General features: G+C 38.3%; 1 protein-coding gene across 1 annotated transcript; it reads right to left on the bottom strand.

Moving 5' to 3' along the window:
- Positions 1–20,123: 20,123 nt before the first annotated feature.
- LOC102082359 (kelch-like protein 33) lies at positions 20,124–24,553 on the bottom strand. The gene is made up of 4 exons (XM_005459270.4): positions 23,207–24,553; positions 22,179–23,127; positions 21,907–22,077; positions 20,124–21,006 (listed from the first exon to the last, which is right to left on the bottom strand). The coding sequence occupies exons 1-4, from the start codon at positions 24,024–24,026 to the stop codon at positions 20,487–20,489; spliced, it is 2,460 nt and encodes an 819-aa protein (XP_005459327.2). The 5' UTR covers positions 24,027–24,553; the 3' UTR covers positions 20,124–20,486.
- Between the last annotated feature and the right edge of the window lie 487 nt (positions 24,554–25,040).

Genomic DNA, 25,040 nt, shown 5'->3' with positions numbered 1-25,040 from the left:
TAGTGAAGATTGATAACACAGAAACTTTATCAGCACTGTTTCACCTTGTCAATCTTGTTCTTTGCAGCATCCAGCCTGAATTTCAGGTCTGTGGAAAGCAGCACTCAAAAAGCAAAGTTTGTAGGGGGGATAATTTTCAAAAGTAGAAATAATCTAGTACCTTTATTGACCTTCTTCAGTTGATCCACCTTAGATCTCTTTCTCGAGTTTTCTTCTATAATTGCAGCAAATCTGGTGTCCAGAGCTGTGTTCATTCTTGCATTACACTGAATGTTTCACTTTGTCCTCCAAGTTCTGCATCAGCTTCTCTATAGCCTTCATCCACTCAGTGATGCCCATGTCACCTCTCTGTCCATATCCTGGCTCAACAAACAAGAATCACAACAGCAATCACCTGAAGAATCCAAAATCCTAAGAGGTTTTTTTTTAGTCCCATCTCAGCTAGTTTCTTATTACTTAGAATACAAAAGGCTGGAAAGCTGGAATATGACTGTGCATCAATAGCGTCTATAGTGTTTCTAACCATTTGTGAACCTCCTTATATTTACATAATCAAAAATCTGATTAAAACGATCAAAGACAACAAAAATAAAGCAAATGTTACAAAAATATACTAGTAGCAAAGGTGCCAGTATTAGCACTGTAAAACTTCAGCTATTTCTTTCTTGTTGCTTGTTAAATATTTCACTTGCTTAAGAAAATAATTTATCCCACAATAGTCCTCGTCTGATTTGCATGCATGCGTGTATTTGCTTGTTTTGCCTTGTGCTATCACCCATGATGAGGCTTCATCTTGCCAACAAGCTAAAACCATGTTCCTCATTCCAAACATAGATAATGTGACAGGTGTTGTCATGTTAAAGCATTTTCCTGTATGGCAACTTTAAAACTGGTGTTGCATGAGTGTTTGCTAAGTCGTAACGAGACAGACAAAAAATGTTGTGTAAACTGTTAGTTACAATTGTAGAATTATAGGGATTATTTTACATAACCATCATCTTATCATTGCATTAATTATCATTTCATCAAAGTGTTTATTGAAGCTGCTGGCATTATGTTATAATTTATATTATAGGGGTTATTATAATCAAATATTAACATTTTTATTACAGGTGCAGTTATAACTACTTTAAAATGATTGAGTTAAATATATATATATCATAACTCATATGCTGAGTATATTGATATAGTAAAATAGTAGCTGAGCAAAGGCCTGAATGTATTCAGCTTCTTGTGGTATTTGAGTTTGCTTAGTTACAGGTGACGGAAGGATGTCCAGTCCATGGTGACCTCAAAGGCCTTAGGTCATCACTATATTCGGAAGAGTATGCCACAAGGAGGAACCTCTATGTTGCATTTAATTCTTAAAATACATGAATGTTCTGTACATGCAAATTATGTGCTTGTAAACGCAAGAAGGGGCGTTACAATACCCTGATGTTATAAAAGCAATCTAGAGTGTATTTTGGGTAGAGATGTACAACTGTTTTGCAGTTTGCACCTCTCCACGCTGCGTGCATTCATTAAAATCAATTGTTTGAATGACCTCTTCTGGACCATCATTGTTTTACTCTCGTCCTCAATTTCGAACCCGTAACATTTGGTGCATTGGCCGGGAATTGAGTAGAGAGAGTTGGAGGTTGAGACTGAGAGGGTCCGAGGTGCTCAAACAGGCAGACACGAGTCAGTGGTCGAAGTGAGTGGACATAAGCCGGCTTATTCAAAGGTAAGGCACTACCTGTTGAATTATTTCCAAACAGTGCTGAATTGGTTCTGACAAAATTGAAAGTCTACTCACTGAAAATTACTGGTAAAAGTCTGTTTTGATTTTGGTGAAAATCTCATGAGAAGTTGAAGTTGAAGTAATGATAAGAAAAAGAGTAAAAGTGAGTTAGAGTCTCACTAAAGGTACCGGGTTAAAGTCCCAAAGGAATAAGAATAAAGAGGATATAGAATAAAGAGGATTTAGAATAAAGAGAATTTAGAATAATAGGTAATTGGTGAAGTTTGTGACATTAAAGTCTCAATTGAATATAAAGCCGGGCTTGGACACCGATATGGTGGGTTTGTGAGTTTTGGGGTGTCTTCAAAATAATTAAATTGTATAGAACGGGACTCTGGGAGTCTAACAAGTGCATTGCTCAGACGTAACGGTTGCCAAGGTCAAGGACGCTTAGACCTTGTCCTCAGTTGAGGGATAGTCAGTTGGTCACTGTGGAGCTTGGGGCACTCCAGAATAACTAGTGGTTGGACCACTTTACCGTCCGGGGCGGTGGTTTGCACTTTTTTGGTCAGTAGAAACCGGGTTTCGGGCGTCTACCTTTTAACTTAAAATTTCGGGGAAGCCTGGGATGTGGGGTGTCCACATAACAGGGCTTTTCGGGTTGAGTTGATTGATGCTTTTAAATTGTGTAGGGTCTTAGATATTTGGCCACGGCCCGGGGCCGAGACTGGTTAAATTGATGACAAAAAACTCAGGGAGTTTATCGGTCGGACCGTTAATTTAAAAATTGTCTAAATTGTGTAGGTTTTGAAATGAGAAGCCTAAAATCTGTGCAGTTGTAATCATAGGACGTCTGTGTAAATAGATTAAGAGACTTGTCTGAGTCTGAGAGTCAGGCTGGTATTATTTTTAGATTGTGTGTGTGTGTGAGAATGCAAATAAGGCAGCTGAGAGGTCAATAGAATATGAGGAAGTTAATAGGGACTGCTAGACATTGCTGGTGCATGTACTTAAGACGCTGGTTTTGTTTATTACAATATGTAAGTAAAGTTTTATTTCTTGCCATGACTGTATGACTTTTGCGGGGTTTTGAGATAGGATACATAAACTGTTGATACTTAAGACCGTTACCTGGGTTCTGAGAACTGAAATTGAATTTGAGATAATTTAATTAATAAATATGTCTGCAAGCCATGTGTGTTTTGGGGTGTCGAAGTAAGATGTTTTAGGATTTTTAGATGGGTTTTGTTTCAGTTTGAGATAATATATATACAGTTACATTTTCTGTGTGTGTCGTTGAGTGACAACATGCGCAGTTTAAATTGGGCGCTGTTCCTTCCTCTTTTTAGTTTCAAAACACAAAGGCTGTGAGATTAAAAATTACTGTGAGTAACGGTTTGACTTTTGACTAGGGAAATAATATGCTTACTTTTGGGTCTATGAAGATATTTGACCTTCACTGAGGTTATGAGAGGTTTCAGTTTTCTTTTTCTTTTTTCTTTTGACTTGCTCTTTCTGATCATGGAAGGCATGTCCAAAATACTCGTATGAAAGCGTATTTTGTGTGATTTTAACTGTGTGAATGCTGTCAGTATTTGATTTGAGTGACTGTGTGATTTGTCTGAGTAAGTGAAAAGGGGAAGTCTGAGAGAGAGAAAGGCAGTGCGTGTGAGACGATTTATGGCGTCTGAAAGAGGTTAGAGCATTTAAAAGGTGTGTATGGAATAAAGGAGTGTGGAATATATTTCTTGTGTGATGAAAAGTAGGATGTGCTAAAGTTTGAAAGTGTTTTTAATTCAAGAAAACAAAAAACAAAGGAGTTAGATTAGTTTGAGGAACAGGAAATATTGCTCTGTCTACCGGGGCTGCAGCGACAGGAAATAGTGAACAGGAACTGTGCATGCCCATATATGGGAACTGAGTGTGTACAGAAAGAACACAGAGAGAGAGATTTAACTCTAGGCACATGAAGCAAATGAAGCCTTTAAGAAAAATGCATATATTACTAATTATATGGTTTAGTGTGTCAATACAGGTGGGCGTCTTTCAACTTTGCAACCTTGAGTTCAGCAGCAGAAAAGTAGATTAAAAGAATTGGGAGAAAATAAGCCAGTCTTTGGCTCGAAATTGTGCAGCTTGAGCTCTTACTTTGTCCTTCACCCCGAGAAGACACGCAAAGGACAGTTAATCACCTGATGAAGACAGATAGAACATCGTGGACTTGAATACAGCAGGCAAATGACAGTGCCACTGATCCATTAACACTGATGACGACTGACGACCAGCAGCAGCATGTAAGACTAATGCAACATGTACTGTGAAAATACAGGCTGGGCAGTTGAACAGTGGGATAAAGAATTGTGGAAGAGCACTGGACATTGAGTGATATTTTGCCACGCTGGGACTTAATCTGAAAGAAAAGACTGTAAAGAAACAGAGAAGAAGACAGCAGCTGAGTTGAGACTGTGTTTGCTGGAGCTTTGAAGCCCGAATAGGACATTGTGCAGAGAGGACCAGTGAGAGATGAAGCTGGACGAGTTTGACTGCGAGAATATAGGATATAATTGGATTGAAAATTGAAGCCTGAACTCATGAATTGTTTAGGGATGTCCACCATAGCATAACAAAGAGGTAAACATTAGAAAAGGTAAGAATAATGAAAGAAATAATTGTCATTACCTTAATGAATAGAAAACACACATACAAATTGTTACATGTGAGATATTTTTGAAATGAATCAGAAGTGAGATAGTTTGAATCTAAAGCTCAGTGAAAAGATGCATAAATTAAATATGAATATATAGGATGCAATGAAGAAACAGCTTACACGTAGTGTACATTAATATGAATACATAGAAATGCAATGAGAAACTCAATGAATTAATTTAATGAAGAAGCAGTTTACACCCAATTAACATAAAATGCAGGGAAGAACACGCTTACATGCCTGGCATAATTGGTGTTTCTGACCAGAGACAGAGAAATGGGTTATTTAACCACTGGTGATAATAATGAAAATGTCTTAGTTTTGTTATTTTCAGGAGTAAAGCAGACTTGGACCGGCTCTCCACAGCAGCAGTCGGAAGAAAGTTAGAGGTTAACATCTATGGATAAGTTAAGGCAAGTTTCTGGTTGAATTGTTCACAGCATGATGTGTCCAGGAACCTGAAAAGCAAGCCCCAGCTCCTGGCTGAAGACCAGGAGGGCGGTAATTTAAGGTGGGAAATCAAAATGTGGGTTAGTAACTCGGGGAAAAAGAAAACTGACTGCTTAACTGGAGAGTTGGGAAGAAGTCTGGGAGACTGTGAAGTCATAGATGCAAAATAACATATACCCATACACACACAAACAGAAAATGCATTAACCTTATAAAGACAAGCTCCTGAAGCTTAATGAACAGATATTGATTAAAAACCTGGCTAAGAACATAAGCGTATGCAATGAAGATCTGCTTGCTGCTTGTATGAGTGAGAGAATGGTGTGAATGGTTAATACAATTGATGGAAAGATTTAAAAGAGATGGAAAAAAAAAAAAAAAACAAAACAAAAGAAAAGTGTTTATAAGAGTGACTCAGGAGTGCTCTTGCACTGATTGATCAAAGTAAGTGATTAGTATAGAAAGAAAATGAAAATAATTAAATAATGTGATAAAGTTTAAACATGTATTTCTTTTGCCAAGTTAAATTGTTGAGATATGGCTGAGTATGGAAAAGTTTGAGAGCTTGTGTGAATGTGGACAGAGGAGCTTGCTGTGTGTGTGTGATTGAGGCCTTTAAGGAGGGGTAGATAGTTCAGAGGTGCAAATTTGATTAGGAGGTTTATAAATTAGTGTTGACACATTGTTGTAAGGTGTTAGGCTGAATCTGAGTATGGTAAAGTGCTTAACCGGGGTTATTGTTGTGTACGAAACGGTGTAGCTTTTGGCGAGGTTTTCGGTGTGTTGAATGGGTGAAATTTAAGATGGTTTAAGATTTTTTGGGGCTGTTGTTTTTCATTTTAATAGAGGGAGTTTTGATAAATATGGACAGGTCTAAAAGGGCCCATAGTTTTTATAACAGTGCACTTAGAAAAAACCTGTCAGGTGATTTTGTTTTGTACTTTGATGAGCTAACAATCAGCTCTCTTTTTTCTCATTTTTGCTCTAAGCAGGCCTGGAAGAGAGTGAACTGACGGCGCGGACAAATTACCAAGTAAGGATTGCAGCGAGTCAATCCAGTCAAAAGTATAGAGAACTATTTTCCTAAAAAGGAAAAACGAAATAAAACAAATGATTGAGCTCATTTTGCTGATGTGGAGCATCTGATCACGTGCGCAGAAGGCTGCAGATCAGCAAAAATATCATGTGTGAATGCATGGGAGTGAATGTGAGTGATGGGACCAAGAGGGGAAATAAATAAAAGGTTGACAAACAGGACAAGTGGGAGACTTAAATCTGGGGATGCTGATTTTGGGATATTGATGTGTGCGTTGAGAAAATTATTTATTGGGGTTGGATTATGTTATTACATTATAGGATGCTAAATGCTAAAAGGGAAACATTGATGTAACTTAAGTTACCATGAACGGAGGGGACACATGATTAATAACTGTTCTGTGTAAGTTTATTTTGGGTTATAACACAGGTTGGATCATCAGTGGAGAAAGTGAGTATAAAAGGTGATGTTCTGGTTAACACACAGGCTTTTGTTTATAGGACGTTTCAAGGATGCAGGCTGTGGATGGAGCCAAGAAAAGATTTGACATGATGATTAATTTGATTTCATTCCTTAAAAACAGGTTTGAAGGTCCGGAGCATGTAGACTTAATATGATATGACTAACCTTTTTTAATGCCCTAACCTGAGTGAAGGATTTTGAGTTTGTAACACATGAGATGTGTCACAAAAAGGGGGGAGTTACAGGATTTAAGGTTTAATTTGAAAGGGGTTTTAGGATTACTTGATGATGTTTAGGTTTTTTGATAATTTAGGTATGGTAAAACTGAGGCAGAAAGTGTTATTTTCAGGTTATTTTTGATTTCTAGAATAAGAGGTTATAATTTAGGCGTGCACATACAGATATGTCAAAGGAAAATTGTATATATGTTATCAGCTACATGAAATGTGTCTACGTGACGTTTACCTAATAACCTTGGTGATGATAAACTTGTTTACCGACTTGCTCTCTTGTAGAACAGACAGACTTAGAAAAGGGGAACCTCAGCTCTGAGTTCTGAGAATAACTCTGTTAAGTTGACAGGAAACACGTCGAGACAGCAATATAGGGCAAATATGTTTGAGCTTGTAATTAAATGTGGGACTTGAAAAGAGGAAGCAAATTTGGTACAGGACGTGCTTGAGATGATCAGATGAGAGAAAGGAGAAGAACAGAGCACAAATACACCGAGTTGTTTATATTACAAAGAAGATTAAAAGCTTGTTAGACACAGGTTATAATGGAAGCATAAAAGGGATGAGAGGAACTTTACATAACATAGAAATCCTGCAACAATTCGTAAATTGCCCAAACACAGTGTTCAGACCGGATATGCGCTACCCGTTAAAGGGGGCGAAGAAATCAGGCCTAAGTTTGAAAAATGAAATGGGTTAACTCGATAGAGGATGTTTCCAAAGGTAGAGAAAATAATGTAGGACCTTTTACCAGGAGAAAGCTAATTGTATTTTTTACACTTTACAGTGTGCATTGAGGGAAGTCAGGAATAGTTTAAATTAGGATTGAAAAAATTAAACTAGGTGAAAAGGGGGTGTAGCAAGTAGATTTAGGGCAGTTCACAGCCTGGCGTAAACGCAAGGTGCTGTCACACAGCTTAAGTTATTTGGTTGATTTATTTTATGACAAAATAATAAGGAAATATTAAAAATATACAACACGTTGAGAAGATCTCTTATGTTATATTTTAGTGTTTAACATGGAAGATGCCTCTCTGGAGCTTCTCTCCTGATGCTACTCCACCAAAAGAAGTTTATTTATAGAGACTATGTCAGCTCCCAAACAGACAACAACAAACCAAGATTAGCAATAAACAATCTAAACATAAATAATAACAAATGAAGAACAACACAGAATCCAAATCTGAACCAAAGAACAAAATAGTGAAATGTGGATTATTGGGTTTTTCTCTGTATATATGAAGCATTTGTAATGTGTATCTGCTAATGAAGGCTTGTAGAGGCCAGTTTATACTCACAAACGAGTGCTCAGCCAGACTGAAAAACAGGAAGCTTTAGTGCACAAGGCATATTAATAAATATAGACACAAAAAGAGGAACTCCCCATATAAACAACGTTCAAAAATGTGTGAAGTATAAAGTACCGAAATAACATTATATATGTCACAGCTGATGATTCTAATGTTAGAGAGCTCTTGCAACTGGCGTCTGAGCTGTGCAGAGGTCTCTCTTAAGACAGGTACTTATGTAGGTTAGCATGAGGTTGAGTTAAGTTTATACGCAATGCATAACTGTGCTTGTTTAGAGTTGATGTTCTATCCAAGAGGGTTTTAAGCTTCACTGGTGAGAGTGTCCAGGTGATACATGTTGAGGGATGATGAGAACATAGCAGGTGAATTGCATGCACGCTTACAAACACACATGATTTAAATATAGGCCAGGCCAAAGGCCTGGACTTGATGCAGCTTTCAACTTTACAGCTCCTAACTTGCAGGAATGGCGTGGAGTGTAATGAATGAATGCAAAACATGCTTACGGACACAAACATGATATGAGTTTATTTTACAGGGTAAAGGTGGACCACAGGTTGCTTTGTTTCTGCTTAGCAACTACTGAGGTAAAAGGTGTTAAAGATAAATATGCAATAAGTGAACAGGAAATGTGTAAGGGTGAGCCGGGTGAAACAAAATGTTGTAGATAATGGAAACTTGTCTAACGGGCATTAACAGTAACCTTTGCATGTTATGTATATGCTTGAGGCCAAAAGAGGCGTAAAACCAGATAGAAAACTTTGAAGTGTGCTTTTTAGCAGAGTCAGGCTGACATGGGGATGGTGTGTATTTTACTGGGGTGGTGTTTAATAAAATTAAAAGCGTTGCTCACACACATAAAGAGTATTGAGATTGAATAAAGTTAATATAATGGATAGAGCCCAGAACATGACAATACATAAGTGAAAGCAAATGCACAAAATAAAAATCTCTTTGGGCTCTGTTAAAATTTCTTTAGTAAAAGTGTAAAAGGCCAAACCTAGGAAGTTCGGCAAACAGGAAAGTTCCTTGAGTATCAGGAGTTAATAGTCAGGAAACATTTCTCACATTAACGCCTTATATCTGACAAATCATTGACTCATAGATGCAGATAGATATACAAGTGCACATACATCCAGATGTGCATTTAGACATTAAAAGTGTAGAGACATGTACACACAGATTGGCAAACCGGTACAGAGTCTAGCTCAAGAGCTTAACAAAGTAGACGTGGCAGTAGGGTTTATCATTTTGCCTGATATGATATTGTGAATCAACTTTGAATAATGACAGGAACCTGAGATGAACACAGTAAGTTAGTAAGGTGTAGCAGAGAAAGGTTGTTTGTTTTCTATCCCTTACAGGAGAAGATTTCCACTAGAGAGGGACCCAGAAAAGGAGCGGAGATTACCTAAGCATGAAGTGTTTTCAAGTGGGGGCTGGTGTTTTATTGCTGGACCACCTAGAGGACATGAGGTTGTTGTCGGATTTGCTGAGTCAGGGGGCGGCTAGAGAGGGTCAGAGCGAAGGTAGTGGACCTGGGAATAGTGTAGTGACGTCTTTGGAAGACGTCAAAAGGGGGAATTGTAGAATTATAGGGATTATTTTACATAACCATCATCTTATCATTGCATTAATTATCATTTCATCAAAGTGTTTATTGAAGCTGCTGGCATTATGTTATAATTTATATTATAGGGGTTATTATAATCAAATATTAACATTTTTATTACAGGTGCAGTTATAACTACTTTAAAATGATTGAGTTAAATATATATATATCATAACTCATATGCTGAGTATATTGATATAGTAAAATAGTAGCTGAGCAAAGGCCTGAATGTATTCAGCTTCTTGTGGTATTTGAGTTTGCTTAGTTACAGGTGACGGAAGGATGTCCAGTCCATGGTGACCTCAAAGGCCTTAGGTCATCACTATATTCGGAAGAGTATGCCACAAGGAGGAACCTCTATGTTGCATTTAATTCTTAAAATACATGAATGTTCTGTACATGCAAATTATGTGCTTGTAAACGCAAGAAGGGGCGTTACAATACCCTGATGTTATAAAAGCAATCTAGAGTGTATTTTGGGTAGAGATGTACAACTGTTTTGCAGTTTGCACCTCTCCACGCTGCGTGCATTCATTAAAATCAATTGTTTGAATGACCTCTTCTGGACCATCATTGTTTTACTCTCGTCCTCAATTTCGAACCCGTAACACAATCTATTCATCATTTACTGCTGCTGCAATGTATCAGTCAGTCTCCTATTTCAGTTACCAAATTATCTTCCCCCGCATATAGAAAAGCTTTAGAGCACCCCAATTTTTCCAGTTATTTATTGCAATTCAAGTTGTTCAAGTCCAATGAATAGCTTGAAATGATACAAAGGTAAGTGGTGAACTGAATTATACAAAAAGGCCTTTTTCAGGAAACAAAATGGGTTAACAATTTAAAGCTGTTCTGCAGCAGTGGAGGTAGATCAAGCCTTGAAAGCTGGGGCTACTGATTCCTGCAAGTGTTCCAATTTTTCTGGATTAATTACCACCCCCTCTGTCTGCACAAAAGCAGTGTTGGGACACATTGTGGTAGCATACCCTCGTGAGCATCAGTTGAACAGTACTGTACTGCAAGTACAATTAACACTGGAAGAGATTTCCACCGACATTTTTCTGGTTTAGCCATGTGAAAAAGTTGTCAATGTTTCTTTTTTGTCATATATATATATCTATGTATATATATGATTTGACATAGATTCAGATTTCAAGGACATCGGGGTTCAATTGTGTTTATAGACACATTAAAACATATGTAAGTCATGATAGCGAGAGAGAGAGAGACATATATATCAAGTATATATTTCATTTTGTTTGATTATTGATATATAAGTTTTTTTCTTTTTAATCAGGTTGGTACAGTTGTTTTTGAGTTAGTTCTAAGTTGTTACATGCTACACCATGTGACAATTAACATTTATTAAAAAAATTAATAGTGGCTCATGCTCAAAGTAGCTTTTACCAAACTTTTACCATCTGTCTGCAAGCTCTCATGAGTGCAAGCAGTACGGTCCACATCTCTGTTCCTGCCGGGCCTCTACTTTAGGAGCACTGTCTCCTCAAGTTGGCCTCTGTGTTCACTGACCACTGAACAATCGATCTCTCCCTGGGCCACTCTTAATTTCCCAGTCTACAAATGTGTCTTGTAATCTTTGCACAAAAATTCATTAATCTGCAGGTTGAGTCCAATTTAAGTTGTCTCTTCCTGCCATCTCCAGGATGTGACATTGGGGGGGGGGAGTTCAGAGACCCTCTGACCCTTGCATATGTAGAGTTATGCGAGCAATGGGAATGGTTAGTCACTATGTGGTACTGTTTAGTGATTGGCTTAAATATGACTGGAATGTTATCAATCATAAAACTCGGGCTCCACATAATTAAACTCAATACTGAGCTTGCATTCTCAGCCCATTCATTTCCCCTTCAACCCTGTCAGGTCGATCACTCTGTGTGGCAGGTTCAGGTTTGTCTAGAGATAAATGAAATGATTGCTTGCAGCAAGTCATTCAAATGTACCTACATTTGAATGACTTGAGTTTGTTTTCCCATGAGTTTTCAGGCCCCTCTTCTACAGAACCAGCTTCTAGCTTTCATTTTCTCTGTATGTATTATTGTAGGGTCTACCTTACAATATAAAGCACCTTGAGGCAACTGTTGCTGTGATTTGTTGCTGTTTAAATAAAATTGAATTGAATTGAATTGAATTGAATTGAATTGAATTGAATGAGTTGCATCACAACCCAATATGCAGTATTATAGGATATTATTGTGCATCTATTTCCTCATTCACTTTATGGTAAGAATGTCATTTTTCTTCTGTTTTTTGTCAGAGGCACTGAAGAGCATTTCCCTAACTTTAGTTTCTTATGTTAACCCAGTGAGCCAGAAAGGAATGCCTGATGTAATCTGTGATGATTGTATAACAACATACAAATCTGTAACATTTTTTTTTGTAGTCACTTTACAGTAAGAAATCAACCTTTACCAAATATAAATTTATTATTAACTTTTTTAAGACCACAATGATTAATAGTTTACTTTAGATCCCTTCATGTGATTTGAGTGAACCTTGTTTGTTTGTAATATCTATTGTGTTGTGCTGCCAACCATCAGAAACCAGCATTTTACCTGTTAATATCCTCATTCCAGGATGAAAGTTAAACGTTTTTGTCTTTGTCATAGAAGTTTAACCTTGGGTGAACAAGTACAAAATAAAACTATTAAAGCAAATTGTTAATGATTTTAAACTGAAACCAAAAAGTCATGCCAATGGTCTCCAAAGCCACAATAATCTCACTTTTTAGGTGCCAAGTGACACATAAACTAGTCCCTATCCCGTTGCATTGTGTCAGTCCATGTCTCACATGTTAAGTCAAATAATTTGTAAAGAATTATGACAATTACCATTTTCTCATCTCCTTTTATACACATAGTATACATTGCTTACACAAAAAATAAACAGAATTCAATAATATCTGTGAAACTTTACAAAGACAACAGAGAAACTTGAACAACCAAGTCAAAGTCACACCTACTATTTCCTCGTTATGGTGATTTATTTTTGAGCTGGGAAAAAAAAAAACTGTTCCATCCCCTTTGTCATGAAAGGGCATGCAGATTAAACACAAAAGGGGCTTCCTCAAAAGAGTCAATGCTTCAGTCATTACTTACACAGGAAACTTCATTTTCAAAGAGCGGACACTTGAAGAATCGTTTCATTTTAGAGAAAATGGCCATCAAGGGGATCTTACTTCTTTGCTTGTTTGGAGCTGCATTTTCTGACATAGCTCGGCGTCAGTGTGACCCGGAGATGAAACAACAGACACCGACTATTTGTTCAAATTATAAAAACACTGTGACAGAATTCAGGAACTGACAGAAAACCTAATTATACTGAAAACCGAGGTAACTGCTGTGAAAGACTCTTCAGAGAGGAACAACAATGCTTTAGAAAGGTTAGAGCATAAACTTTCAAAAGCACTCAAAGAAAACGAGAGCATGAAGATACAAAAAAATGAATTCAATGACATGAAGAAACAGCTGGAAGAACAAACTACCACCATTGCTACCCTGAAGAGTGACATTCAAAAACTGATCAACCACAAATAAAGATAACAGGGAAACTTCAGTGAGATTGAAGACAGACTTGACACAACGGAGCGACTGCTGGAGGAAAAGAGAGCCAGCTTGAAAATCTGGAGACAGAAACTGAAGCTGCATAGAATGACACCAACAAACTCCTGCCTAAAGACAACAACCCAGAGCCTTCAACATGAGATTGAGGCCAAACTGGATGCCACAAAGACAGACCTTAAAGCTGAACTGAATGAAATTCTCAACAACACTGAAGGTAATTTAAAAGTGTAACATTTGAACTTCCTTATTAACTTGTATTAATTGATATTTAAGAAACATATACAAATATAATTAACTAATTAACAAATACAATCGACCTTTTAAATAACTATTATTTTAAGCTTTTAGCACAGAACTGAATGAGCAAAAATCTGAAGTTCGCAAACTTAAGGAGACAACTGACTACAGATTCAGGATTGTCGATGAACAGCTGAAACAACCATGAAGCTGAAAATAAACCTGCTGAAGGAACAAACTGCAGGTAGGGATAAATAACAATTAATTAAATTTTTAGATATAATGTTTAAATGTAATTGTTCTAATCATTTTAAGATTTTGTTACGTTTTTCGATACTTTGTTAAAGCCACTTTAGTCACTTCTCCTTTTCCTTTCATAATTGTGTCATGATTTGTGATATCATGTTTGTGTTGACAGGATTTACAAGAAGACTGAAGTCACAGAAAAGACTTGAACATGCCGTGTACAAGCTTAAAGCAGAAGGTAAAGGGCAGGAAATGTATAAAGATTTTACATGCAATTGTTGATAGATGTGTAATATTTAAAAATGAAATGCACACATTGCAAACTACAACTCTGATGTGAATGTGCTTTTACTTGCTTTAGTCCCAAAAAAAAGTGGCATTTTCAGAAACGATTATTGAGTCTCCTGGTGTGTTCACTGGACCCACTACTTCCAACACCAGCAATATTTTGATCTTCAACCAAGTCTTCACCAACATTGGCGATGCTTACAACAATAAAACAGGTATGACTGAGACAAACAAACTCCTGAAGATGTACAAGAATGAACTTTCCCATCTAAACACAACCCAGAGCCTAGTATTGATTTTCTGTGTCACAAATCATGTTGTTTTTCATTCTTTCCAATTAACCCTTTTTTTTTAAAAACTAACTCTCTTTTTAAATAAATGTTTTAATTCTAATGACATATTCATGTTGAACTAAAAAATACAAATAAACAAAAGCCAACAAAAAAAAAATCTACAACAAATTTTGGCATGCAAGCCTTAATTCTTAAATATTATATCATATATTATCCTCCAAACATCTTTTTGTTCGACCAAACAAAGTTTTGGACACTCTAGTCTGTAGCTGACAAATAAGCTTTCAAAATTAATAAAATGATTAGCAGTAAGCTCCTTTTGCTACTCAAAATCAATATACTATAATTGTGCAATGACTGGACTTCGTGTCCTCTAGATTTTGAGCACAGCTATGTTTGCTGGGAGTCAAATTGAAAATGGTTGCAAACCAGTTTAGAGTAGAATTGAAGGCTTCCTAAAACTAATGGTGTTTCAAGGAAAATGCCAGTATATAATCTGAAACCACTGAATTGTTTCCTTTTACAGGAATCTTCACCGCTCCAGTGAAGGGAGTTTACCAGTTCATCTTCATGACTTTTGGTTACAACACCTACGCTTCAGGAGCCATCTTGGTGAAGAATGGACATTATCAGGTTAGCACCTGGGATTTCACAGGGCCAGATACCAGTGACATAACAAGTAACACAGTAATTCTTCAACTGGATGTGAGAGATTGTGTCAACATCATCCTGTGGAGGGGTGGAAAAGTACACACAAGTGTCTTCAGTGGGTTTCTCATTTTCCCAGTGGAATAGTGTTTTACATTTAATAAGAATGTGAAAAAAATGCCAATGCTTTTAAAAGGTATGATTTTGCCGTGATTGTGAACGTGATTAATTATTTGATACTTTTAAGCTAATTAATATTAAAGAAGCTCAGATTGCAGTTCCTTGGAGTGTAGAGAGGGCTTTGTCTTAACTGCATTGAAATGTTGAGGTATAGGGGCCTTTTGTACAATTATTATCCTGTTTTTTGTGGTTTTTGAAATGGTGTGACTGATTTAGTTATGACATATGTCCAAATCATGTATGTCTTCAAATATAATCAAAGTCACTGTCACTTGCTGTTAATGAATTTTGGGGGGTCTTTAATTTCAATAAAGCACCAAAAAATGTCATGTTTTTGTGTTGTTTTAATGAGTGAGGCCATTTTTTTCTCCTTACTATGGTGGAGGGTTTTGTGTGCCTCAGTGATCCCAGAGACTATCTTGTCTGGGATCATTTGGTTTGTTGATAGGGTCTCTCCAGTTAAATTGGTCCTGGGTAAGGGGCCAGAGAAAAAGCAACCCCTATGAAAGGATACAAATCAAGAGACCTGTTTACCCAGGATAGGGTTACTGGGTCACTCCCCCAGAACCAGCCTTTGGGAGGGTGCTTGAGGAAGAGTGCCTACTTGCTGGGCCTTAGCCCCATGAGCCTTAAGAAAAGAAATGGACCCACTCTCCTGTAGGCCCATAACCTGCAGGAGGTGCTGTAGAGGTCAAGAACAATGTGGGTTGGGTAGCAGTCAAGTTTAGAGGACCTGGACACTGGGAGATAAAACATCACCATTCTCTGGTAGGGAAAGAGCCTGAGCTAGTGCATGAGTATCAGAGATATGAGCTATAGATTAAGTTAAGTCAAGTGGCTTTATTGTCATATCAACCATGTGCAGTGGTACAGTACACAGTGAAACGAGACAACGTTCCTCCAAGATCATGGTGCTAAATATGACTGTCAAGAGATTTATTCTAAAGACACTTCTTCAGCTAAGTCTAAGGGTAGAAACACACACAGACGCTGTGTTTTTCACTTGTATACAAGGGCGGTCACAGAACGCTCACAACAGAGTGGGGGCCCTGTGATCAGCGCTCTGTTCTTGCACTTGTCTTTATTTATATGCAAAAATAATACAACAGTGAATACGTCTATTCATAGGCAGAGGAAAGTTAGTGCGTAGGGAGTGAAGATAAGAGCGGTTTAGGTGTATGCATGTGTGTTGTGGGATACAGAAGGACGCGGCCTCTCTTCTTGTTAGGGAGCGTCAGATAAGAGTGTCCAGCTCTCCTCTTCCTGGCAGGAGTGAAATAATAACAGCTTGTTCAGCTGTGAGAAAGAATTTATAAAACAGTCCTGTAGTGGACAACAGTCTAAGTCATCAAAAGGTCAACATACAGTATTCTATCATATGCAAACTTATATCATTAAAAGCTTATACTGACTACTAAGTACAATTTTCTATTGACAATGACATATAACAGACAATCAACACAGGACTACAGAAAGTGTAATGTGCAAAGATTGCAAAAGTTGCAGACAAAACAAAGACACTGCAACACCAAACAGAAAAGAATGATACAGACACAACCGTGCAGTAGTGTCAAGGGCTGTGTGTGGCAGGCAGGAATGGAGGACTCAAAATGCAGGCTCCAGGAGGGAAACGTGGACTCAAAACTCAGCTTTTATTGCTGGATGGCAAAAGAACAGAAAACGAGCTATACTGGATATACAAAATAAACTAGAAAGGCAAGGCAGGCAGGCAGGCAGACAGACAGACAGAACACACAGCATGGAGTGATGGAGATCACAACACTGAACAAAGGAAAACACAGGGCTAAAATACACAGAGGAATAACGAGGGAATGAAACACAGGAGGAGAGCACAACTGGGAGTAATCAAACATGACGAGACAAGGGGAAGCAAAACTGAAAACATTAACATGTTACGCAGACTGTCAATGTAAAACAGGAAACATAACAGAGCAACGCAGACCAGACACAGAGACAGAGACATTAAAAAGGTGCATAAACAAAACCTAAGACTGGAAATCAGGAGATACTAAAGAACTTAGGGAGCTAGAAATACAGAAACAAGACTAGCCATGATGCATAATGAAATCAAGGATTAATAATAATACAAAACAGAAAACACTCAGTCACCTACCCAGGACCGCGACAAATACAAATGTGGAAAAGACTGAGTATTGTGCAAAGAGTCACTTGGTGTATGAAGGTGTCTGTGTGTGTGTGTGTGAGCAATGTGTGTATGAGATTCTGCAGATAAGTGCTTGGTAGTGACGTGTGTGTGTGTGTGTGTCAGTCCAGTTACTGAATGTTCAGGAGTCTGACAGCGTGGGGGAAGAAACTGTTTCGCAGTCTTGCAGTGAGGGCCAGAAAGCTCCAGTACCTCTTGCCAGAAGGCAGCAGGGTGAAGAGTGTGTGTGAGCGGTGTGTGGGCTCCTCCACAATGTGCAATAAGTGTCTGTGATGGAGGGAAGAGAGGGTCCAACCATCTTCTCAGCTGTTCTCACTGTTGTAGGGTATTGCGATCCGATACGGTACAGTTACCATACCAGACAGTGATACAGCTAATCAGGACGCTCTCGATAGTCCCTCTCCTTTGTTTTGTGCACGTGTAGAGACAGGTTGTTGACTCTACACCAGTCTGTTAGCTGTTGCACCTCCTCTCTGTATGCTGACTCGTCGTTCTTGCTGATGAGACCCACCACAGTCGTGTCATCGGCAGACTTGATAATGTGGTTCGAACTGTGCATTGCTGCACAGTCATAGTCAGCACAGTGAACAGCAGTGGGCTGTGCACACAGCCCTGAGGGGCTCCAGTGCTTAGTGTGGTGGTGTTGAAGATGCTGTTACCAATCCGGACTGTCTGGGGTCGCTCCGTCAGAAAGTCCAGGATCCAGTTGCAGAGGGGGGTGTTCAGGTCCAGCAGGGTGAGTTTTCCAATCGGGTGCTGAGGAATGATTGTGTTGAAAGCAGAACTGAAGTCTATGAACAGCTTTAGTACAGCTTTAGTGGTGGCAATGCCATCTTCTGTTGACCGGTTTGGGGGATAGGCGAACTGCAGTGGGTCCAGTGTGGGTGGCACTGGTCCAATATGGCTCATGACAAGCCTCTCGAAGAACTTCATCATGATGGGTGTGACTGCAATGGGACTGTAGTCATTGAGGCAGGACACTGAGGACTTCTTTGCCACGGGAACAATAGTGATGGCCTTGAGGCATGTTGGGACGACAGCAGTGCTCAGGGAGAGGTTGAAGATGTCAGTGAGGACATGTGTCAGCTGATCTGCGCACTTGATATTTTTTCAAGTGATGTAATACTGAACAAAGCATTTTGAAACTTTAAAGAAAATAATTCAAGTGGCTGGGTGACAAGGCTGATATCTGACGTGGAAATCTTGTTATTGCATTTGTATCGAAAGGTAAAGGATCCAAAATGTACATGTACTCACTTCAACTCTGTCATCTGTAAAAACCTCCTCTCGTAAAATAAGTAAGAGCACTAATCAGAAGTCATTTTTTAACTTTCCTCTGTTTCCTTTTTTTGCAGTAAACTCCTCCTACAGATGTGGAACAATCCCCTGCATTCCCCTGTGCTTACACAGCTGTTTCCTCATTCCTTGTGCAAAGATAAAGACTATGAAAACTTCACTATTCTTCCTTGTTAGCTCTGCATTTGAGTCCATTTGTAACTACTGTCTGAGTTGGCAGTTAGAATTCTTTATTCAAGTTAGGCTTTGATTCTGCTTTTAAATAACTGTGATTTGTTTTAGGTTAGAACGTGAGCCAAATACTTAGTATGTAAGGTACATTATTTTATTGTGTGCCAAAGTGGAACAAAGATTACAGTGAGTCAGTTACAGATGCTCTTGATCTCAACTCATAATATGTGTGAAGCATAATGCCTTCACAAGCTTGTTAACCCTAGAAAAATGTGAGTTTGTAGCACCATCACTATCACATCCATGACAGTTGATGTGATCTTCACTGATGTGATAGTGTTCAATGGTTAATGCATGTTGAACGCAACAAAGAAACAAATGTTCATGTATTTGCTTTACAAATGAAATCAGATATTGACTATACATGGAAACCTACAGATTATAAAAAGAACCTCCAAAATGTTAATAATAATATACATGACTACAGAGAAATCTGTAACATTTCTTTTGGTATTCTTTTACAGTAAGAAATCAAATTTTTATCTAACTTTTGTCAGATTTAATCATAGTGAATGACAAAGAAATTACTTTAAAGTGACAAAATATTAGATTTCTTCTTTAGTTTCCTGCTGTAGTGTGAGGTTGGCTGTCTCTAAAACCAATTTCTTGAATAGGAACTTTAATTTTCAAAGTCGCTGCTTTACCATTGAAATGTAGCTACATTTCACCCTGATAATGATAAATGAAAGAGAATGGATTACACTATTTTTTATGATCTTGTGTGGAAAGTGACATATAACCAAATCAATGTAAACATTCAAATATAATCAGAGCCACTGGAAATAAAATGATGTTTTGTTTTAATTAATGTTTCGGGCCTTTTGGTTGCAATAAAATATCAAGCATCATCAAACAGACTGTTATTTACTCACTTTGCATTGAAAAAAAAACTCAGTTGTAATATAGAATCTCTTACCTCACATTATTTAAAATTAAGGTTGTCACTCTGGAAAATATACTTGATTAAAGTAATTATTACAGTCTCAAATTCTTATTCACACACAGGCCTAGATACTGGTACTAGATACTGGCAACCTTCTGATACCACTGGTTGCAACTCTGAGTAGTTCATGTTGGCAGTCACATTAAATGGATTGAAAAAGACCAGCATGTAAACCCCTAATAACTGCAACTTGCCAAGGAAAAAGATTGCTTGATGAATTGTTGCTCGAGGCTGCTGGCAGTTGCTAGGGAAAATTGGTCACAAAGAGTTATAGAGTGCTGGAGGAAAAACTTTCTTGCAATTGCGTTGGTCACTAGCAGATTATCTGGATTGCTTATAGTTTTATATCAAAGATGCTGATTTATCTGCAGCCCTCCAACTACTTCGTGTGATAGTGAAACCATGGAACACTTGGCTTCATAAAGCATAAATTTTACTTAAACAAATGGACTCTGCTTCTAGTTTGCATTGCACTTCAAGTTTTACTACTGCTCTGCAAATTAAACAATACATGCATACAACTAAACATCTTCCATCCAAACTACAGGCAACTGTGGCAAACTGTTTTCAACCAAAGCAGTCACAAAGAACAGTCTTGGTGCAGCATCCTTTACATCTCCCAGCAACCACTCAGCAACTGGTTGGAGAATATGTATTTTTTTTCCAAGCGACCTATAGTTGTCAAGGGATTTGCCAACTGGTCTCTAGGCCTGTATGACTGAGGCCTTAGATATCCACATTTGAATATTTTACTACTATTATTGCAGTAATTACAGTGTCTAATGAGACTTTTTATTTTAGCAATCTATCATTTCAATAAAACAGTTACTGTCTAAGGTGCTGGGGCAGGTGCATCAGACAAGCTCGAATGTCTGTAACAGCTCCTGGTAGTTTGCCCATGTTCTCCCATCTCTGCATGATGGGATCAAAGCGGTGGACCAGTGCAGACTCACTGTAGTCATCCTGACAGTACCCTCCCAGTACATAGATCTTCTCCTCAAGAACAATGGAGGCTGCACCAACATGGGGCATGGGCAGTGATGCAAAAGTAGTCCAGCAATCAGCCACAGTATCATACACCTCACAAACTAGTTGATCAGTGTAAAACTTCCTTAGGTTACAGACTCCACCGGCAACATATAGATGACTTTGTAGGGCTTCCATGCAATGCTGGGCTCTGTCATGGGTCATGTCTGCCAAGTAGATGGTTCCCCTCTCTGGGTGGTACAGACATGTGGAAACAAGGCACTCATACTTGCAGTTGAAACCTCCAGATATGAAAATCTCTCCATTAGTGACAGCGGCAGCATGGCCACTCAGAGCCAGGTCCAGTGGTCGGACAAAGCTGTGAAGCAAGAGAAGTCAGGCAGTCATGCCCAGATGGACAGTTGTAAGGAAAATATTTTTTTTTATCTACCTTCAATCTGATATATCACAAAATGGTATAACTTAGCTTGTATATAACTTACTTAATAGAAACAACTTTATCAGAAATAAGCATCTTATAAAATATAAAGAAAGTGATTCAGCTGCATTTTCCATGAACCTTCCAGTTTACATTTCTGTGGTGACAGCATGACTTTGGACGAGGTGCCGACAGCAACTCGGATGAATCTTCATTAAAGTCTGAATGTCTTGAGTTTTGTTCTTTAACTCACAAACACTATAACTGAATACTGTCTCGTGTAATAGACAATATTTAAGCTGTTTTGCTTTCTTTAATTTGCATTTGTAGTTGAGATTTTTAAAAAAAAACCCAAACAAATCTTTTACCTATTTTACCCAACAGCAAATTGCACCACCACAACTGTGTTACTTTCCACCTGGTGAAATGTGAACACAAAATACAAATTTATTTAAAGCATGAGACATTTCTTGTATCACAGTAGTGTGAAAACCCAATTTTTTGGCACATACGATTTTCCCAAGATAGAGAGAATACTGAACAAAGCCCAACACTTAAATCACCTACATAATTCAAGGGCAAGGCTGACATCTGCTGTGGAAGTTATGGTACTGCATTTGAATGGAAAGGTAAAGCATGAAAATGCAACTGAACACTTTAACTTACATTCATCTTTTATAACTATTATAAAGCTTGACTCTTTTCATATTGCCTCAGTCTTTTAACTTTGTTGTCTTTGTTGCAATGTCCACAATTCAAAAACAGATATATTATTCAAGCCTGTCTTGAACAATTATCCATTATTTAAGATTCTGTTTCATGTTAAATTACTAATTTTACCTCCAGGTGTCAGTGTCTGGGTTGTACATCTCAACACTGTCTACGTTGGTGTTGATGTCTTTATCTCCACCAATGGCATAAAGGTGCGACTCATGTACCACGACTGAGAGGTTACTTCTGAACTCCTGCATGTCTGCCAGCCTCTTCCAGCAATCATTCACTGGGTCATAACTATCATGAGTGCGATGAAAAAATAATTTGTGATATAGGTAACAATCTGTTTTTGTGAAAGTAAGAAAATGTATATTCATGGACTAGTGGTTTTTATTTACCTGTAGGCAGATTTCATGATGTCATCCTTTGCATAAAAGAAGCATCCTCCAATGACATACAGCCTCCCATCCATTACGGCAACTCCATGCCTAAACTTTGGTTTATCTGGAATCTCAGTTAATCTCCTCCACTCAATGTCCTTCACCAATCCTGTGCCACTGCGTAGTGAGTTTGCAAACCACACTTCCCTGCTCGGTATGCGCTGACCAACATCTGGATTCAGTTGGTCTCCTCCAACCAAAACTACAGCATCTTTTGGTCGTCTGATCCGACAGTGATCCTGGGACTTTGGGAGGCTGAAACCAAATTCTTTAAGTGCTGAACCATAAAGTTCCACCTCTTTGTTGCCAAAGCACTCCATGCGTAGATTAATGGCTCTAACCTCTCTGAACTCTCGAAAGGTCATGAGGGGGAAGCGAACTCCAGTCATGAGTAAGCCTGCATGGGCCAATCTTTCCTCGGGATCAGCCTCAATCCATGAGATTACGGCTCGAAATACAGCCAACTCTGAAGGTACACAAAGGCCATCACAGCGAAGGAAGTTTAAAAGTTTTTCTGCTTGTAGGTCCTGGAACTTTGATGTGCTTGATACTTCCATAAAGTTCCTCAACACAAAGTCATTGGCCTCCTCAAGAAGTTCTGACATTCCATAAGCTTCAGCAAAAGATGCCACATCCAAGCAGGAGCTTGCCTGCATCTCTTTTTTCATAAAGTTGAGGCAAATTGATAGAGCAGATTGGAATTGAAGCTGAAGCGCCATGCAGGTAATCTCAAAAACTGAGTCCCAGCTAAGTAGAAGGATCCCACTGTATGAGTAGCCAATAAGAACCTCTAATTCAGATGTAGACAGGAAAGGAAGAGCAACATAACTCTGATGGGATTCCCTCATTCCACATGTGAACATGCCACGGAAGTAATCACTGCTTACTGCCAAAACAATTCTGTGGACTGAAGAGAGACAAAAGAAAAGTTTATACTTTAACCACTATGAGACATTCATTAGGACACCAAAAGCAGTTGTACTAACCATGGAAAAAAGTTCCATCCACGTCCAAAATTACATCACACCCCACTCTTTCTGTCTGCAACTGTTCAATGGACTGAAGAGTAATCTTCATTTGTTCTAGAGCAGAGATGGTTTGTGCTTCTCTCTTGAAACATTCACTGTTCACCTTTCTTTCCTTGTTTTTGCAGATGTCCAAAAGTCTTGTTACTGCAAGGACTTGAGCTGCAGCTTTGATTCGGGCCATATTATCATTGTTTAAAGATGACACAAGCCCAGTGTAGGCAAACTCAACAACAGCCTGAAGCCCAATATGGTCAACCTCTGAACTCAGTTGCATTGACCACCTCTGGACTCCATCTTTGTCCCCATTATTGTCAGATTTTTCCTCACTTTTATTCCGCAGTCTTTCCAGAAAGAATCCGCTGACAGCAGCCAAGATAAGGGAGTGCACTTGGAAGCTTTTCTGATTTTCAGTTGTCAGAGTCAGGTCTGTAAGAAGAGATGAATCCAAGAATTCTTTCAGAGCCACAAACACCTCTTTAGGGTAGGTTTTGTTGTGGCATGTCTGGACATTATTCTCTTCAGCTCCCAAGCCTTCAGCACTTATGTGCTCAGCAATTCCCTCCTGACTAGTACCATTCATTCCATCTCGAGTCTCTTTCTTATCATTCCTACTTGTCAAGCCCATTCTCGAATCATTGTAAGCAACAATCCTTCTTAGTTCACGGTTGTCCTGTTCTATACCTTCACCACCTTCTTCAATAACTCTTTTCCTTCTCTCCTTTTCTCTCCTCCACCGTTCTTCCCACTCCATTGGCAAGTAATGCCTGGTAAACTCCATGTCATTGGTTATTTTGTTTTTGAGCGATAGGTACTGTTGTCTTTTCAGTTACTTATGCCAGCCAGCAAAAAAGTACTGTTCTAATGATGTTTGCTAATTTCTATTCAAAAGCCATTCTGCCACTTTTAAATCCCCTCTGTCTTTCTCTGTCTTGGTCTCAAGTTCACTTGCTGCATAAACAAGCAGCTATTTATAACTACTGGGTCACATAGATTTAATTTCAAGTGAGGCTTCACATGCACATCATTGTACTGTTTCAGAACAAGGAGAATACAAGTTTTTTTCTCTACTACAAACATTTCACATGGACATAAACAGGTATTAAACTGGATGACAGTAATTGGCCTTAAATATAGGTAGGTTCTATTAGTGATTATTAATGAGAAAACATGTTTTACAGGAGTTTTCCACTTACATGCACTAATGGAACTTTAAAAAAAATAGGGAATGACACACAATGACGAGGAAGGATTTGATGGCATGACCTCTGAGAGCCCTCAGATCTACGGGCAGTGGGAAAATTGTATAATACTGTAAGGACCTGAATTAATTGAAACAACATCAAGCAATCAACAGGCGGATGCATAGAGTACTAGTATTGCAATATTAAAATGTAAAAAAAAAAGAAACTTCTTTCATCTCTTATTATAATCTTTTTATTAGATAGTAGAAGAGATGCTAAAGTCTTAGATTTCCACAACATTGCTAGTGCAGTATAATACTCTAAATACTATGTATTAAAAATTTGAGTCTTAAGTAAAACGGCTTAAATTTGCAATGTTTTGTTATTCAAGACATTGAAATAGATACAGTGAGAATCTGGTAGTTTTAAGGTGGGTTGACGGTTGCCACTTGTATATTAAATGAATAAATACCCTTGCAAGAAAGTATCATAAAGAATTATATAAAAGATCCACCATCTTACAACTGCCATATCTAAGGTTAGAGTTAGGCTTCGGGTGTAAGGCTTGGGCTGAGATGATTGTACAAAACAAAACTCAACTCTAATCTTAA

The sequence above is a fragment of the Oreochromis niloticus genome, linkage group LG3, assembly GCF_001858045.2.
Source record: "Oreochromis niloticus isolate F11D_XX linkage group LG3, O_niloticus_UMD_NMBU, whole genome shotgun sequence".
NCBI classification, from domain to species: domain Eukaryota; kingdom Metazoa; phylum Chordata; class Actinopteri; order Cichliformes; family Cichlidae; genus Oreochromis; species Oreochromis niloticus.
This window is presented reverse-complemented; position numbering and strand designations above follow the sequence as displayed.

Bases quoted from the DNA above. Each gene is read 5' to 3' on its own strand.
- LOC102082359 (XM_005459270.4), bottom strand. From the start codon at position 24,026: ATGGAGTTTACCAGGCATTACTTGCCAATGGAGTGGGAAGAACGGTGG. The intron at 23,128-23,206 runs GTTAGTACAACT...GTCTCTCTTCAG, and splicing joins GGATGGAACTTTTTTCCATG to TCCACAGAATTGTTTTGGCA. The intron at 22,078-22,178 runs GTAAATAAAAAC...CACTCATGATAG, and splicing joins ATCATGAAATCTGCCTACAG to TTATGACCCAGTGAATGATT.